Below are 15,121 nucleotides of genomic sequence, written 5' to 3'. Positions count from 1 at the left end.
CCCTCCACCATTCTGCCTGCACATCCTCCAAGTCCAGTCCAGAATCCACCCTGTCCCTGGCACCATACTGACCCCCTGTACACCTTGTGCCTAGTAGTTCCTTGAAGTACATTAGAGGCTATGAGAAAGGAAAGGTCCTTGTGAGATATAATATTTGGAGGCAGTTTTACTAATTTTTATGAATGGGGTAAGTGCGGAGATCATAAAGAAATGCTTAGTTGGGAATATGGAGGGAGTGTGTATGCACGTGTGTGTATGTGTGTGTGGCGCGTGTGTTAGAATGGGAACCAGCGAAGTGCACAACCTTACTATAACAGAGTCTGTAGAAATGTGGAAAAAATTTTAAGGTTAGAATCAAGCTGGAATATTTCATTAAGATGGAAAAGGAATTAGATCAAGATTTGTTAACAGTCACGAGCCCTTGTAAGTTCAGGCAAGGTGATGCATGGTGAGGTGGCCTGCTCTTGTCTCAGACCTGCCTGCCCTTTTCAGATTGGTTGGTTTTGCTAGAACTTCTGTGTGCCAGGTCAGGGAGGCTCAGGAGAGGCTCACAGACAGTGTTGAGGAGCATTACTGAGCTAGTATTTATTGTACTCGTGTTTCAGTGCACTTGAAAGGAAAATAAGGAAATAGGAAAATACCTCTTATCTCTTACAGTTCCTTTTTCTCCTTACTTTTTCTGTATAGTGAATCCCTACAGGAGACTTGACCTTAGACCAGCATTTTCTATAAGCCAGTCTTACATTGCCAATGGTCCTTTGGTCCCTCTCCCTTTGGAGGAGAGTAGGTAAATGAAATCTACATGTAATCTTAGATCAAGTAGTTTTTATTTTATTCACCTCTGTGACTCCAGTTTTTTTGGATGATTAGGTCACAAAAGATGACTTTTGCTTTGATTTTCTTTTTTTTTTCTTTTCCCTGCTCACCCACTGTGGAGTACATTAACCCAGACATACTTAAAAGACTGTGAAGAATGAGCAAAGGAAGACCATAATCTGTAACTGTAATCATCAGCACTTAACAGTTCTGGGAAATTTGGATTTCAGCTTTTGATTGGGTAACTGTGGGAGGATTATACCAAGCTGGCAATGTTAATAATAAACTAGAAAATGATTCCATGAAATTCAAAGCATTTATCTTAATTTTTTTTTTTAAGATTTTATTTATTTATTTGACAGAGAGAGACACAGCGAGAGAGGGAACACAAGCAGGGGGAGTGCGAGAGGGAGAAGCAGGCTTCCCGCTGAGCAGGGAGCCTGATGTGGGGCTTGATCCCAGGACCTTGAAATCACGACCCAGCCAAAGGCAGATGCTTAACAACTGAGCCATCAAGGCGCCCCTATCTTAATTTTTAAAAGATATAAATTCAGTGATGGGAAGTAACTTCAGTTCTTATAAAAGTACGGGAGGATTGCTTTTATTATGAAAATGTCAAACATTACATGAATGGATTATTTTTATTATGAGGAGTTTCAAATGTAAATTTTAAACATATAATATATTGACATATAAAGCATATAAAAATTTCAAACATATATGTATATAAAAGTAGAGAGAATAATGAAACGAACCACCTTTACCCATCACTCAGATCCAACATTTATCAGAGTTTTGCCACTCTTGCTTCATCTGTACTTTTCATTATGGCTTACTGAAGTGTTATAAAGTACATTCCTGATTTGTAATTTTCACTCCTCTACACTTCAGTGTGCATCTCTAAACAATATGGACATTGCTTCCATGTTCATAATGCCCCTGACACATCCTATAAATAATTCCTTGGTGTCCTATAATCTGTAGTACATTTTTAGGCCCGTGTCAAACTTTTAAAAACTTCTGCTTTAGAGTAGTATTATTTACATATATTTTGTTTTATGCAAGACATAAACAACTAATTGTTTGTTGCTGTTTGGAATATTTAATTAGAAACTGAAGTTACCTATCTGATATCAAACTAGAATAAAGAAAAAAAATCCCACATGTGTTTCTAAGAGGTCTAATTCTCACTGCAAATTAGAAATCAGTTATCTTGGGGAACCTGGGTGGCTCAGTCGGTTAAGCGTCTTCCTTCAGCTCAGGTCATGATCCTGGGGTCCTGCTTCTTCCTCTCCCCCCCGCTCCTGCTCTCTCTCTCGCTATCTCTCTCTCAAATAAATAAATAAAATCTTTGGGAAAAAAATCAGTTATCTTTCTACAGAATATCTTCCTCAATGTAAAAAAATTTTTTTCTTTGGACTTCATCCCTTTATTTTCATGTATTTTTAAATCCAATTACGATCCTCCTAAAATAATTGTCTGTCTACCACTGAATATACTATTTCTTAAGATAATGTTATATAATCGGATAAGGCATAAGGTTAAAAAATTTGGGGGGCACCTGGGTGGCTCAAGTCAGTTAAGCATCTGACTTCAGCTCAGGTCATAATCTCAGGGTCCTGGGATCAAGCCTTGCATCGGGCTCCCTGCTCAGTGGGGAATCTGCTTCTCCCTCTGCCTCTCCCCCTGCTTGTGTGCTCTTTCTCTCTCTGTCTCTGAAATAAATAAATAAGATCTTTAAAAAAATTTTTTTAAATAAAATGTTCTTAAGCACTCTAGAATAACAGTATAATAGAGCAGAATCTCACTAACAGCAGTGTCCACATAACCTCAAAATATTTATGCCAACTTGCTTTATTAATTCTCCATAGGATCTGGTTGAAAATTTTGTGGTGGGCCACATTTTGAAAGACATGAAAATTATTATTAAAATGTATCTTAAAAAATATACCTTAATATGTGTTTTCTCTGAATATAAATAATCTTTATAAATGTAGAACATAAATTATATTAAAGTTATATTCTCTTTTTGGAAGTCTTGAGCTTTGCAGTATAGATTATCTGTAAGAGTTTCATTAACATCGGAAGATCAGAACATTTTGACTGTGGGTGTAAGCCATGGTATTAAAGCTTATTTTGTAGACAATACACATGCTTTATATGCTTTTGTAAGAAGTGGAATCTTTAATAGCTTCAAATCTTAAGACCCATAATAAAGAGGAAAATAAGTGAAAAGTAGAAAGGGAGACAATTTTTAGTTTCCCTCCTTCCAAATATAAGAATATTTATTCTTTTCTAACAGTATCAATAGTTTGTACTTTTACTTTTAGGTGCCTGATTATTCCAAATGTTTGCTTTATATATGCCTTTTAGGTGCCCCAATGTGAGTCTGCAAAAGCTACCGGAACAGTGGTTATGGAATGTTTTAGAGGAAATTAAATGCAGTGATCCTTCATCTAAACTCTGTGCTACAAGGCGCAGTGCTGGAATTCCTTTCTACATACAGGTACTAATCTGTGGGACATAGCTGTTTGTCTTTTGATAATTTGTTTTATTTGTCTTTTGACAATCCCCTTGACATGTGAGTAAGCATACTGCATAAGGGACATACTGTAGCATTTGTGGCTTTGTTGTATGTGTGCACGGTGTGTACCCGTGACAGATCTGTTCTTGGAATAAACCCTCCACGAGGTCAGTCTTGTAATGTGAACAGAGGGTGGTATAGATTTCCGCCTGCCTATTAAGTAGGCAGACATCACTGTGGCACATTCACTGCTCACTTCTAGGAAGTGTACATGTTACCTTTTTCTTTTTGAATTAGAAAAAATAGTCTTCCTGTTACTTCAAGACCCTTAAGACTCTTCTCTGTAAGCAACCAGTAGTAACAGTTTCTTTTGAATCTTTCCATAAAATGTCTGTGCACAAAATAATTTTAATCTATTCTAATAGTAGCTAACATTTGTAAGTAGTTATTTCACATATATTATCTTATTTAATCCGTCCTCAAGCCCTATGAGATGTGTCCTGTGATCATCCATATATTGTAGATGTAGAAACTGAGGCTTAGGAAAGTCAAGTAACTTGCCGAAAGCCCCGGAGATTGTGTGAGCAGAGCTAAGACTTGAAGCTCAGACAGCCTGACTGAATGGGTATGTGTTTTTTTTAATACAGAAGAAAGCATATTATACATACTGTTTTTCCCTTGCTTTTTTTCACTTAACGTTATACCTTGAAGATCACCACATATCAGCACATCCAGATATTGCTAGTTGATAGGAAAATATTTTATTTCCACAGTGTTGAAATTAAGAGGCGGTCACCCTCATGAATGCAATGAATAAAAACCAGAGTCCTCACAATACTAAATCAGACCCCGATCTGGAAGGTCTTTATTTAATATTCAGTAAGATATAGTCCAGGAATGGGGGTGGTATAATAAAAGCAATGAAAATAAGTGAAATGACGTCTTTTTTTTAGTGCCCCTACCTGCATTTTTTCCTTCTTTCTCATTCCTTCCCCAAATTTCCAATGTCATCATTGTGTGATGACAGTGGGCACCACTTGCAGAGGTTGTTGATTTGATACAGAGATCATCGAGGTAGTTCTGCTGGATGGATTTTGGTGACCTTCAGAAATGAACTCTCTGATCTGACCCATTCCACATCAGTTTGGTTCATCTCCTGCCTGTAATTCATTCTGACCTAGCGTGTTTTTGCCTCATTCGTCTGTCTGAGGACAAATGTTAACATGATAGCAAGGTCTAGTTGTAGGTTTGTGCCGTGTGCTTATTGCACCTCTGGTTCCCATCCATTACTAAATATTGGTCATAGTGACAGAACAATGAGGACATGCACTTTCTTAGCCCATCCTTGGGAAGAGTGTCATAACTATGCCCACAGCTCTTGACGGAACAAAAGCCATGGTTCCAAGGAGACATTTCAGTAATTGCATATAACTTTCTTATTTATGTTAGTTGAGTAAAATCTAAATTATTAGAAAAATCTGCTCAGAGATATCCCATTCCTCATAGCATAACTTACCAATAAGTTATGTTCTCATGGAAGCCTTTCCTTAGTGTTAACTAGGGAGAAAAACTGCCCTACTTAGTAGTTTATGAACTTACCTTTTGTGCAGACAGATATGAAATTTTTTTGAGTGGTCATTAGAAAAATAGTATATATGTTTTTTGAGCATAAATACACTATGGTAAATTTTTCTTTTAAACTTACCTATTTTGGGTGTTCCTCTTTTATGGATTATAAAAGCTTCCGAAGAACTGAGTAGCTTGAAACTTGCATTCTTGGGAGCTAGTAGCTATGTACAAATGAAATAATCCCTGCTACTCCTAGTTCTACACAACCACTAATCTATTTTCTGTTTCTATAGATTTGCCTATTCTGGACATTTCATATAAATGGAATCATATAATGTGCAGCCTTCGTGTCTGGCTTCTTTCACTTAGCATGTTTCAAAATCCATCCATGTTGTAGCACGTATCAGTACTTCATTCCTTTTTATTGCCTCAGGTAGTTTGATATCCTATTTTTATGTTTACTGTGTATTAGCAAAATGTTAGACACCAAGTAAATGAGCAGCTCTTGAAAACCCAAATATAGGCTGGAGTTTGTAGTATTTTCTTTTGCTCCGTGGAGTTTCCAGTGCTACAATTTGATAGTCCTCCAGGGAGAGACTCTTTAGTAAAGAATTAAATAACTGATCAATCTCTAGGGAGTTTCCAAATCCTTGCTAGAAATTTAATCCACAGGTTTTTTGTTTTTTAAGTAGAGAGAATTTTCTTGTTGGTAAATTTGTTATAAAAACTGACTTGCTTACTGTATCTGAGACCTGCCACCTAGTTATGGTCCCAAAAGAGTTGTCAACAAGAGCCATCTCTCAACCTCTTAGAATTCTATAGTTGACAAGCAAACCTGGAAATGACTGGAGGTTCCATGATATCACCATCACCAAATTTTTCAGATGAAGAATCCCAGGGATGGCGAGGTTAAGCTACTTGCCCAGGGCCACATGGCTTAATTAACTTACTTGATACCACATGTTTTTATAGGGGGATTTTGCATTTTGGGATTGATTCTGGGAAGTAGCAAATAGGTATATGTAAAATCAGAGCCCCATTGATTTTTGCCTTGTTTTTCTGTAGGCGCTATTGGCATCTGAACCTAAGAAAGGCAAAATGGATTTGTTGAAAATAACAATGAAAGAGTTAATCACATTGGCTGGGCCTACAGATGACTCACGGAGCACAGTCTCCAAGGTAATAATGGAAATATACAAAGCCTGCTAGGAAGGCAGTGATTTTAAATCTTTGCTGTACCAAAAAGATACGGAATTCTTGAAAATAGGGCAGGTATTTGAAGCTTGATCTGGATATTTTGTTTGTTTTGTTTTGTTGGCCTTTCCTGTCCATAAAATAAATCATTGCTTTAGTTGATATATATTAACCAAAATGAACTATTTTTAAACTCTTGTGAAAACATCCAATTTAGATATTTTATAATACTGCTCTTGCATCTAAAATTTTTTAAATGAATGTGCAATCACTTTAAAATTTCATGTGTGCTTCTTTGAGTTGATACACATTTTGTAATTCAGTAGCTGATCTTTCCCTAAAATGAAGTGTCTAACTTTTGGTATATTCATTTTTTAATTTTAGCTAATATTTAGTCTCTTTTAGTCACTGCTGCACCTGGGTTAAGTGCGTGTGAGTGTGTGTGTGTGTGTGTGTGTATGAGTGAGAAGTTGGGGTAAGTAATCCTCGTAGCTCCACTCCACTCCATAATAGTAAATACCTTCAAGAACATCTTGTCTAGGCTTTCTCAATAAATGCTTTATAGTAAGACTTTCCTGCCCAACTGTAGGACTCCCAGGCTAGGTCAGGGAACAGAAGAGCTGACGCGTCAATCAAGTACCATACAAACGTACATGATTTTATTTCAGAGCCCGTGGGAGGTGTCAAAGGGGAGCCCATGGGCCAGAGTGTGACTAGTGAGAAAGGATGGGGTTTATTAGCATATTAGCACTTTCTGGCTTGTGACTATAATATGTGAAGTTTCCTTATTTATCTCAAACTTTTAAAGTGTCACTAATCACCTTTCAGAAATGATCGGTTTTAGATTTTATTCCAGCAAAATGTGAAAAATATAATTTGGTTTCATTTTCCTAGACTTTTACTTAAAGTGCTATTTTTTATGAGAACATCTAAAAATAATGGAGTTTGATTTTAGGGTGTTGGGTAATTATTGTCCTACTCTGCTTCAAGATCATTCATGGCATTTTAGTGATCATTTTTATTAAATTGGTAAAACTTAAAATTTTGTCTCTGACCAGTCTTCTAGGCATTAGTTGATAATTTGTTTTCCTTCTCCCCTTTTGTGGTATATTTCTTATTATTTTTATTAGGTATCTGTGATTCAGCATATAAAAATGTACAGTGAACGATGAACATCTGTGAAACCAATTCCAACCTGAAGAAGTAAAACATTGCTGATAGAATTATATGCACTGTGGGCTCTTTGGCATCCTGTGCCCCTTTTTTCCCCCTCAGCTATAATCACTAATCCAAGTTTTTCTGTGCACGTTTTTCATTCTTTTATGACTTTTTTTTTTTAAACATAAATAGTATTATCCATACATCTTTTTATAGTTTGGGTGTTTACAATAAACATTATTTTCAAGGTGAGTGAGCTTAAGTTTTTTTTTAAGATTTATTTATTTATCTGTTTATCTATCTATTTATGAATTTATTTATTTTAGAGAGTGTGAGCAGGGAGAGGGACATGGGGGAAGGAGAGGGAAAGGGAGAGAGAATCTGAGGCCGACTCTGTGCTGAGCATGGAGCCTGTTGCGGCGCTCGATCCCACGACCACAGATCATGACCTGAGCCAAAACCAAAAGTCAGACATTTGACTGAGCCACCCAGGTGCCCCAAGTTCATTGTAATTTCTGAATGGTGTTTCATTGTACATGGTTTCTGCCTTTCTGCTTTGTGTGAAATGGCACTTCCCAGTTTTATTTCACATTTCTCTGATACCTGGCTAGCTTTAACATTTTTTCATGTTTCATTTTTAGTCTTCTGGATTACTTCTGTGAATTGCCCCATTTAAAGACTTTTTAGCTGCCTTTAACTTGGTTGTCTTTGTCTTGTGGGAGTTGGGGTTTTTGCTGTTTTAAAATGATTTTCCTGGGGCACCTGGGTGGCTCAGTCGGTTGAGCATCTGCCTTCGGCTCAGGTCATGATTTCAGGGTCCTAAGATCAAGCCCTGAATTGGGCTCACTGCTCAGGGGGGCATCTGCTTCTCCATCTCCCTCTGCACCCCCACACCCCGCTCCTGCTCTGTCTCTCAAATAAATAAATTTTAAAAATCTTTAAAAACATGATTTTCCTGATAACAGTATTCCTTTTTGGTTATTTGAGTTACACATACCTTCTCCCAATCTGTAGTTTCTCCTTTCACTTTGCTTTTTGCATGGAAGTTTTAAATTTTAATCAAGTGGAGTATGTCAGCTTTTTTTTATGGTTTGTGCATTTGGATCTTGTTTAAAATACTCCAAGGTCAGAACGATATTTTTTATTTTCTTTGTAAAGTTTTAGAGTTTTACTTCTCACATTTCTGTCTTTACACCACCTGTAATTTGTGTGTAAAATAAGACAAAAATATTATTTTCCATTTGGATAATGAATATACAAGCATTTTTGATATAGGATATCCTTTCCCCTTGATTTATAACACCCTTCTATCTTTCATGTACTTTTTTTTTGATATGCGTATCTGTTTGTGTGCTCTATTTTATTGGTCTGTTAGTCTATCCCTGAGCCAAAGTCACTGTTTTAATTACTATCTTTTTAATAAGTTTTGGTATCTGGTAGGGTGAATCTCCCTTTTTTTCCTTTGGAATTATCTTGGCTATATTTATTCATTGCATTTCCATGTAAGTTATAGAATCAGCTTGTTAAGTTCAACAAAACTCCTTTTTGAATTTTGGTTGGAATTTAAATTTATTGATTTGTTTGGGAAAAATGACTTTGCGCTGAATGTAAGCGCAACAATAACCAAAAAAATTAATTGCATTTATACACACCAGCAACATACAGTATAATCTTTAAAATACCATTTACAACCACTAGAAAAACTATAAAATATGTAGAAATAAATTTCACAAAAGATCTATAGGACTTTTATAGAAAATTATTTTTAAAAATAATGAAAGACATACAAGAAGATCTGAATGAATGGAGAAAAAAGCCATGCTCATGGACTGGAAGATTCAATATAAAAAAAGAAGTCAAGTCAACAATTGCTGTACTACAAGTAATGACTTACATGTGAATCTTTTGGATTTTCTTTATGGATAATCATATCCTCAGTGAATAATGCTAAATATGTTTTACCTTTCTAATTCTTTTTTTTTTTTCTAAAGATTTTATTTATTCATTTGAGACACAGAGATACAGAGAGAGAGAGGGCATGAGCAGTGGGAGAGGCAGAGGGAGAGGGAGAAGCAGACTCCCGGCTGAGCCAGGAGCCTGATGCGGGGCTCGATCCCAGGACCCTGGGATCGTGACCCGAGCCGAAGGCAGACGCTCAACCAACTGAGCCACCCAGGCGCCCCTACCTTTCTAATTCTTATTCATAGAACATTTTTCTTTTCTTTTTTTTTTTTTTAATTTATTTATTCATTTGAGAGAGTGAGAATGAGAGAGAGTACATGAGAGGGGGGAGGGTCAGAGGGAGAAGCAGACCCCCCGCTGAGCAGGGAGCCCGATGCGGGACTGGATCCAGGGACTCCAGGATCATGACCTGAGCCGAAGGCAGTCGCTTAACCAACTGAGCCACCCAGGCGCCCTCATAGAACATTTTTCTTATTCTGCTGGCTGGAACTTGTAGTATGGTTTGTATAGAAATGGAGATAGCAGGTGGTCTTGTGTTGTTTCTGATATTTGCTGTAGGTTTGAATCTATCTTATATCTCATTGAGGAAATCAAATTTTATTGAATGCTTTCAAGTGTCTTTTGAGATGTTTCTTTTTAGAATTTGCAAATATGACTATATTGATTTTTCATACAGTACCATCTTTGCATACAGACCAAAGCCACAACTTTGACATGTTGAAATTTTTTTACACATTGCTAGATTCATGTAAAAGTTTTTTAAAAACATTTTTTACATATTTTCCCTGGATTCATAAGTGAGATTGGCCTGTGGTTTTCCTTTTTCATGCTGTACCTTGTCCTTATTTTTTATGTAAAATTTTTATTGAATTATAACACTGCAAAGACATATATAAATCATGTGTGCACCACAGTAAAGTTTCACGAGGTGAACACACTTGTGTGTAGCAAGAGAAAGAACATTTTAGTATCTGAAAGCCTCCTCATGCTTCCTTCTCATCAGTACCTTTTCCCTAAGGGTAACCACTAGCCTAACTTTAACACCTTAGTTTTAGTTTTACCTGTTTTTTAAAAAATTTTAAATAAATGAAACCATACATTATATACTCTTTTGATATGGTTTATTTTGACCAATGTTATGTTTATGGTATCCATCCAAATTGTGATTTATTCATTTTCATTGCTATATAATATTATATAACTTCTTCATTCTTCTGTTGATGAACATTAGGGTAGTTTTTTAATTTGGGTTATTAAGAATAGTACTTTTACAAACGTTCTGGTACATGCCTAATGGTGAACATATATGTACATTTCTTTTCAGTAAATACCTAGGAGTGGTTATTGGGTATGTTGTATATTAGGCTTTAGTAGATTTTACCATTTTCCCAAAGTAGTTGTCTTTACCTTATATTTATAGCCAGGCTATGCTAGACTGATAAAATAAATTTGGAAGTCTTCTCTTCTCTAAATAGTTTATGTAAATTGGGATTATCTATTCTTCGAATATTTGGTAGCATTCATACATAAAATCATGTGCGTCTATTTTTTTGGTAATTGTTGTAGTTATTAGGTTGGGCTTGTTTTTTTTTGTTTTTGGTCTCTGGGTAGGATTTTTATCTATTGATTTCCTTTATGTAATGCTAACATCTATCTAGCTTTTTAATTTCTCTTTGAATTTGTTTTGATAAATTCTATTTCCTGGGAAATTGTTCATTTTTACTTAATTTTTCAAATTGATTAGGGTAGTATTGTTCATAGTAGTATTTTTGCTTTATTCTCTGATGTATCAGTAGTAATGTCATACTCATGATACTGCTTATTTTCTTCTCTCTTTTCTTGGTTAGTCAGAGGTTTGTTTCTATTTCAAAGTATCAACCCTGGGTTTTGTTAATGGTCTTGTTTATATCATTGCTTTTTTAAAATTTTCTGCTCTTTTAAATTTTCTTTCTCTGTTTTGAATTTATTGTTCTTTCTCTGTCCTCTTAATTGGACACTTAGCATATCTTTTTAGTCTTTTTTTTTAATAGAAGCATGTAAGGCATGCATTTCTTTTAAGTTCTACTTACAGTGCATCTCACAAATGTTGGTGTGTAGCATCTTGGTTGTTATTCAGCTCTAAATATTAAAAAAATTTTTCTTTGACCAGTGTTTTTAAAAAGTATCAGTTTTAAACATATTTAAAGAAATCAGTTTCTAACTTAATTCCACTGTAATCAGAGCATAGTCTGTAAGATTTTAATTATTTGGTATTTGTTGAGATTTTATTTGTGGCTAGGTTTGAAATCATTTTTAAAAATAAATGTTTCATGTGTACTCGAAAAGAACACGTTGTCTCTACTTGTTAGGTGCAGGATTCCGCTTATGTCCATTGGATCAAGCTTTTTTTATTGCATTGTTCAAATCTTACTTTAAATTAAATTGATTTATCAGATAATAGTTATTTTATTAAAATCTGCTCTTTCATTTGTGGATTGTCTATTCTTGTAATTCAGTAATTTTTTTTTTATTTATTTTGAGATTAACTACAAGATCTGTATAGATTTAGAATTACCATGGTCTTCAACCCACAACTAATTTTCAGATTTTTATTCTAGGTTCATGCTTTAAATATCCTTAGAGCCTTGTTCAGAGATACACGTCTGGGAGAAAATATTATTCCGTATGTTGCTGACGGAGCTAAAGCTGCAATTCTAGGCTTTACATCACCAGTCTGGGCAGTAAGTGCTTTTGCCATTTTTATTCATTGACTTAATTATACATCTGAGTAGGTTTTAATAAACTACTTTTTATCTTTTTTTGTTGGCTTTTTAGCCATACCTCTTTGTTTTCTTATTTAAGTGATTGCTTTAGAGGTTTTAGCATATATCTTTAGCATCACAGTCAACCCTCAAGTGGTATTGTATCTCTTCAGTTGAAGTATAAGACTTTATAAGAACCTAACAATATATACTTCCATTTCGCTCCTCCCAATCTTTGTGCTTTTTTTTTTTTTAAGATTTTATTTATTTATCTGAGAGAGAGAGAGAGAGAGATCACAAGCAGGCGAGAGGGGTAGAGGGAGAAGCAGACTCCCCACTGAGCAGGGAGCCTGGGACTTAATCCCAGGACCCCAGCCAAAGGCAGACGTTTAACGACTGAGCCACCCAGGCGCCCCAATCTTTGCGCTTTTATTACACATTTTACTTTTATGTGCATTATCAACCCATACTACATTGTTATTATTATTTGTTATATATAAATTAAAGTCATTTGTCATTTATTTCTTTTTTAAAATTTACCATTTTAACCATTTGAAAATGTATAGTTCAGGGGCATGAAGTACATTTGCAGTGTTGTGTGGTCATCCCCGCTATCCGTTTTCAGAGCTTTTTCATCATTCTAAACATGAGCTCTGTATCTGTTAAGCAGTCACTCCTCCTTCTTCTAAGCAGTCACTCTCTCTCTTCCCTCTGCCCATGGTAACCTCTGTTCTACTTTCCAGACTCTATGAATTTGCCTATTGTAGGTACCTCATAAGTGAAATCATAGGATGTTAGGCTTTTTGTATCTGATTATTTAACATAGTGTTTTCAAGATAGTGTGTGTCATAATTCCATTCCTTTTTAAGGCTGAATGATACTCCATTGTGCTTATGTTTGACATTCTGTTTACCCATTCATCTGTTGATAGGCATTTAGATTGTTTCTTTTTGGCTACTGTGAATAATGCTGTAACGAACATTGTTAGACAGTTACTGAGTTTCTGATTTCAATTCTTTTGTGTATATCATATGGTAATTCTATGTTTAACATCTTGAGAAACGGCCAAACTGTATTCCGCAGTGGCAGTGCCATTTTATACTTTTATCAGCAATGCACAGGAGTTCCATTTTCCTTACATCCTTGCCAACACTTATTTTCTCTTCTTTTTTTTTTTGTTTTGTTTTTTGATGATAATAGCCATCCTAATGAGTGTGAAGTAGTATCTCATTCTGGCTTTGATTTGCATTTCCCTGCTGGTCAATGATGTTGAGCTAGAAGCAGGACAACTCTTAGTATTTTTTTTTTAAAGGTTTTATTTATTTATTTGACAGAGAGAGACACAGCGAGAGCAGGACCACAAGCAGGGGGAGAGGGAGAGGGAGAAACAGGCTTCCCGCTGAGCAGGGAGCCCGACGCGGGGCTCGATCCCAGGACCCTGGGATCATGACCCGAGCCGAAGGCAGACGCCTAACGACTGAGCCACCCAGGCGCCCCCAACTCTTAGTATTTTAATATGTCTTTCTTTTGGATGCTGTGGGCTCTGGGTATCAGAGTGTCGGGTAAGTGCTGTAAATACACTGTCACGAGGTTAAAAACAAAAACAAAAACAGAGGTGCCTGGGTGGCTCAGTTGGTTAAGCATCTGCCTTTGGCTCAGGTCATGATCCTAGGGTCCTGGGATCGAGTCCCACATCAGGCTCCCTGCTCAGTGGGGAGTCTGCTTCTCCCTCTGCCTCTCCCCCGCCACCTGTCCCCACTTGTGCTCTGTCTCACCCACTCTCTAAAATAAATAAAAAAAATCTTCAAAAAAAAAAAGATAAAAAACCAAGTTAAAAAACCCAAAGTATTAAAATGGAGGAGGTTAAATATTGAGTCACCTTTTTTTTTTGGCAATATGATCACTGTCCAGAAACTTTTGGACTCAGAACACTAAAGATAGTGGATAGTGCCCAGGATAGTACTTGTTGGATTTAAGAAGGTCACCTTTCATGATTCTTGGGAGAAGCACCTTGATTTTATTGTTTTCCTTCCAGAATAAAGGAGACTAACCTGTGGCTTGTGAGTGCTTGACATGTGGTTTATTTTATTTTAATTATTTATTTATTTATTAAGATTTTATTTATTTATTTATTAGAGAGCGAGCGAGAGAGAAGCAGCATGAGCGAGGAGAGGGTCAGAGGGAGAAGCAGGCTCCCCGCTGAGCCGGGAGCCCGATGTGGGACTCGATCCCAGGACTCTGGGATCATGACCTGAGCCGAAGGCAGTCGCTTAACCAACTGAGCCATCCAGGCGCCCTGACATGTGGTTTAAAAAAAAAAAATAAAAGACTGGCAAAGGGAGAGGAGGAAAGAAGCTAGACTTAATACATTGCCTGCAGAATGGAGAGTTTGCTAGAAAGGCAGGCGTTCCAGTCAGTGGTCTGCACAAACCATTTTATAACTCTATGAGAAGCCTCTAATTGAGGGTCAGTATATGGTAGTATAGCTAAAGGCACAGACTCCCAATGTAAAGAGGAATCCTCAAGGTTGCCAACTTCTGCCTGGAAAATTGTGCATCTTCCTGTAAGAAAGACAAATGTCTAAAATCCTGTAGGAGCATTGCCTAACTACTCCCGAGGACACAGTGTTTACCCTCTGCATTTACAGGAAGCAGAGCAATACCTGTATACCTTTGGTAGAGTCATAGAGGTAGGAATGTGGCTTGACCATCCGGAAAACTAGAGATCATAAAACTGATTGCCAGAAATATCATTTTCTTTAAGTCATAAATTCAAGATGAACAAAGAAATGCTTTCAGAGAATGAAACCTGGTGACTTTTCCAACATTTTAGCAAAACTGAAAGTATCAAAAATGAGTGGCCTCATCTTTTAAAAAAATCTTTTTGAGACCTTTTAAAACAGTAACACGTATACTGCAGAAATTTTGAAAATAAAGAAAAGCATAAAAAGAAAAGTGAGGGCGCCTGGGTGGCTCAGTTGGTTAAGCGACTGCCTTCGGCTCAGGTCATGATCCCGGAGTCCCTGGATCGAGTCCCGCATCGGGCTCCCTGCTCGGCAGGGAGTCTGCTTCTCCCTCTGACCCTCCCCGCTCTCATGTGCTCTCTCTCATTCTCTCTCTCTCTCAAATAAATAAATAAAATCTTTAAAAAAATCAAA

The 15,121-nt window shown here is 36.5% G+C and overlaps 1 protein-coding gene across 15 annotated transcripts in view; it reads left to right on the top strand.

Annotated features, from left to right (window-relative positions):
• The window catches only part of THADA (THADA armadillo repeat containing), a 328,075-nt gene that overhangs the window by 73,349 nt on the left and 239,605 nt on the right, over positions 1-15,121 (top strand). For 14 of the 15 annotated variants that reach the window (XR_014149251.1, XM_081833473.1, XM_081833472.1 and 11 more), the window contains 3 exons: positions 3,190-3,322; positions 5,975-6,088; positions 11,821-11,943. Coding sequence is in view for 14 of the 15 variants with exons in the window: in XM_081833473.1 (XP_081689599.1) it covers positions 3,190-3,322; positions 5,975-6,088; positions 11,821-11,943 (370 nt within the window). In the remaining variant the exon portion in view is untranslated. Of the gene's footprint in view, positions 1-3,189; positions 3,323-5,202; positions 5,495-5,974; positions 6,089-11,820; positions 11,944-15,121 lie in introns of those variants that run through there. The other variant, XM_081833480.1, reaches the window with a different exon arrangement.

The sequence above is a fragment of the Leptonychotes weddellii genome, chromosome 10 (assembly GCF_054177405.1).
Source record: "Leptonychotes weddellii isolate Sample4059 chromosome 10, ASM5417740v2, whole genome shotgun sequence".
Lineage (NCBI taxonomy): Eukaryota > Metazoa > Chordata > Mammalia > Carnivora > Phocidae > Leptonychotes > Leptonychotes weddellii.
The sequence above is the reverse complement of the archived record's forward strand: the minus strand, read 5'-3'. Positions and strand labels throughout refer to the sequence as shown.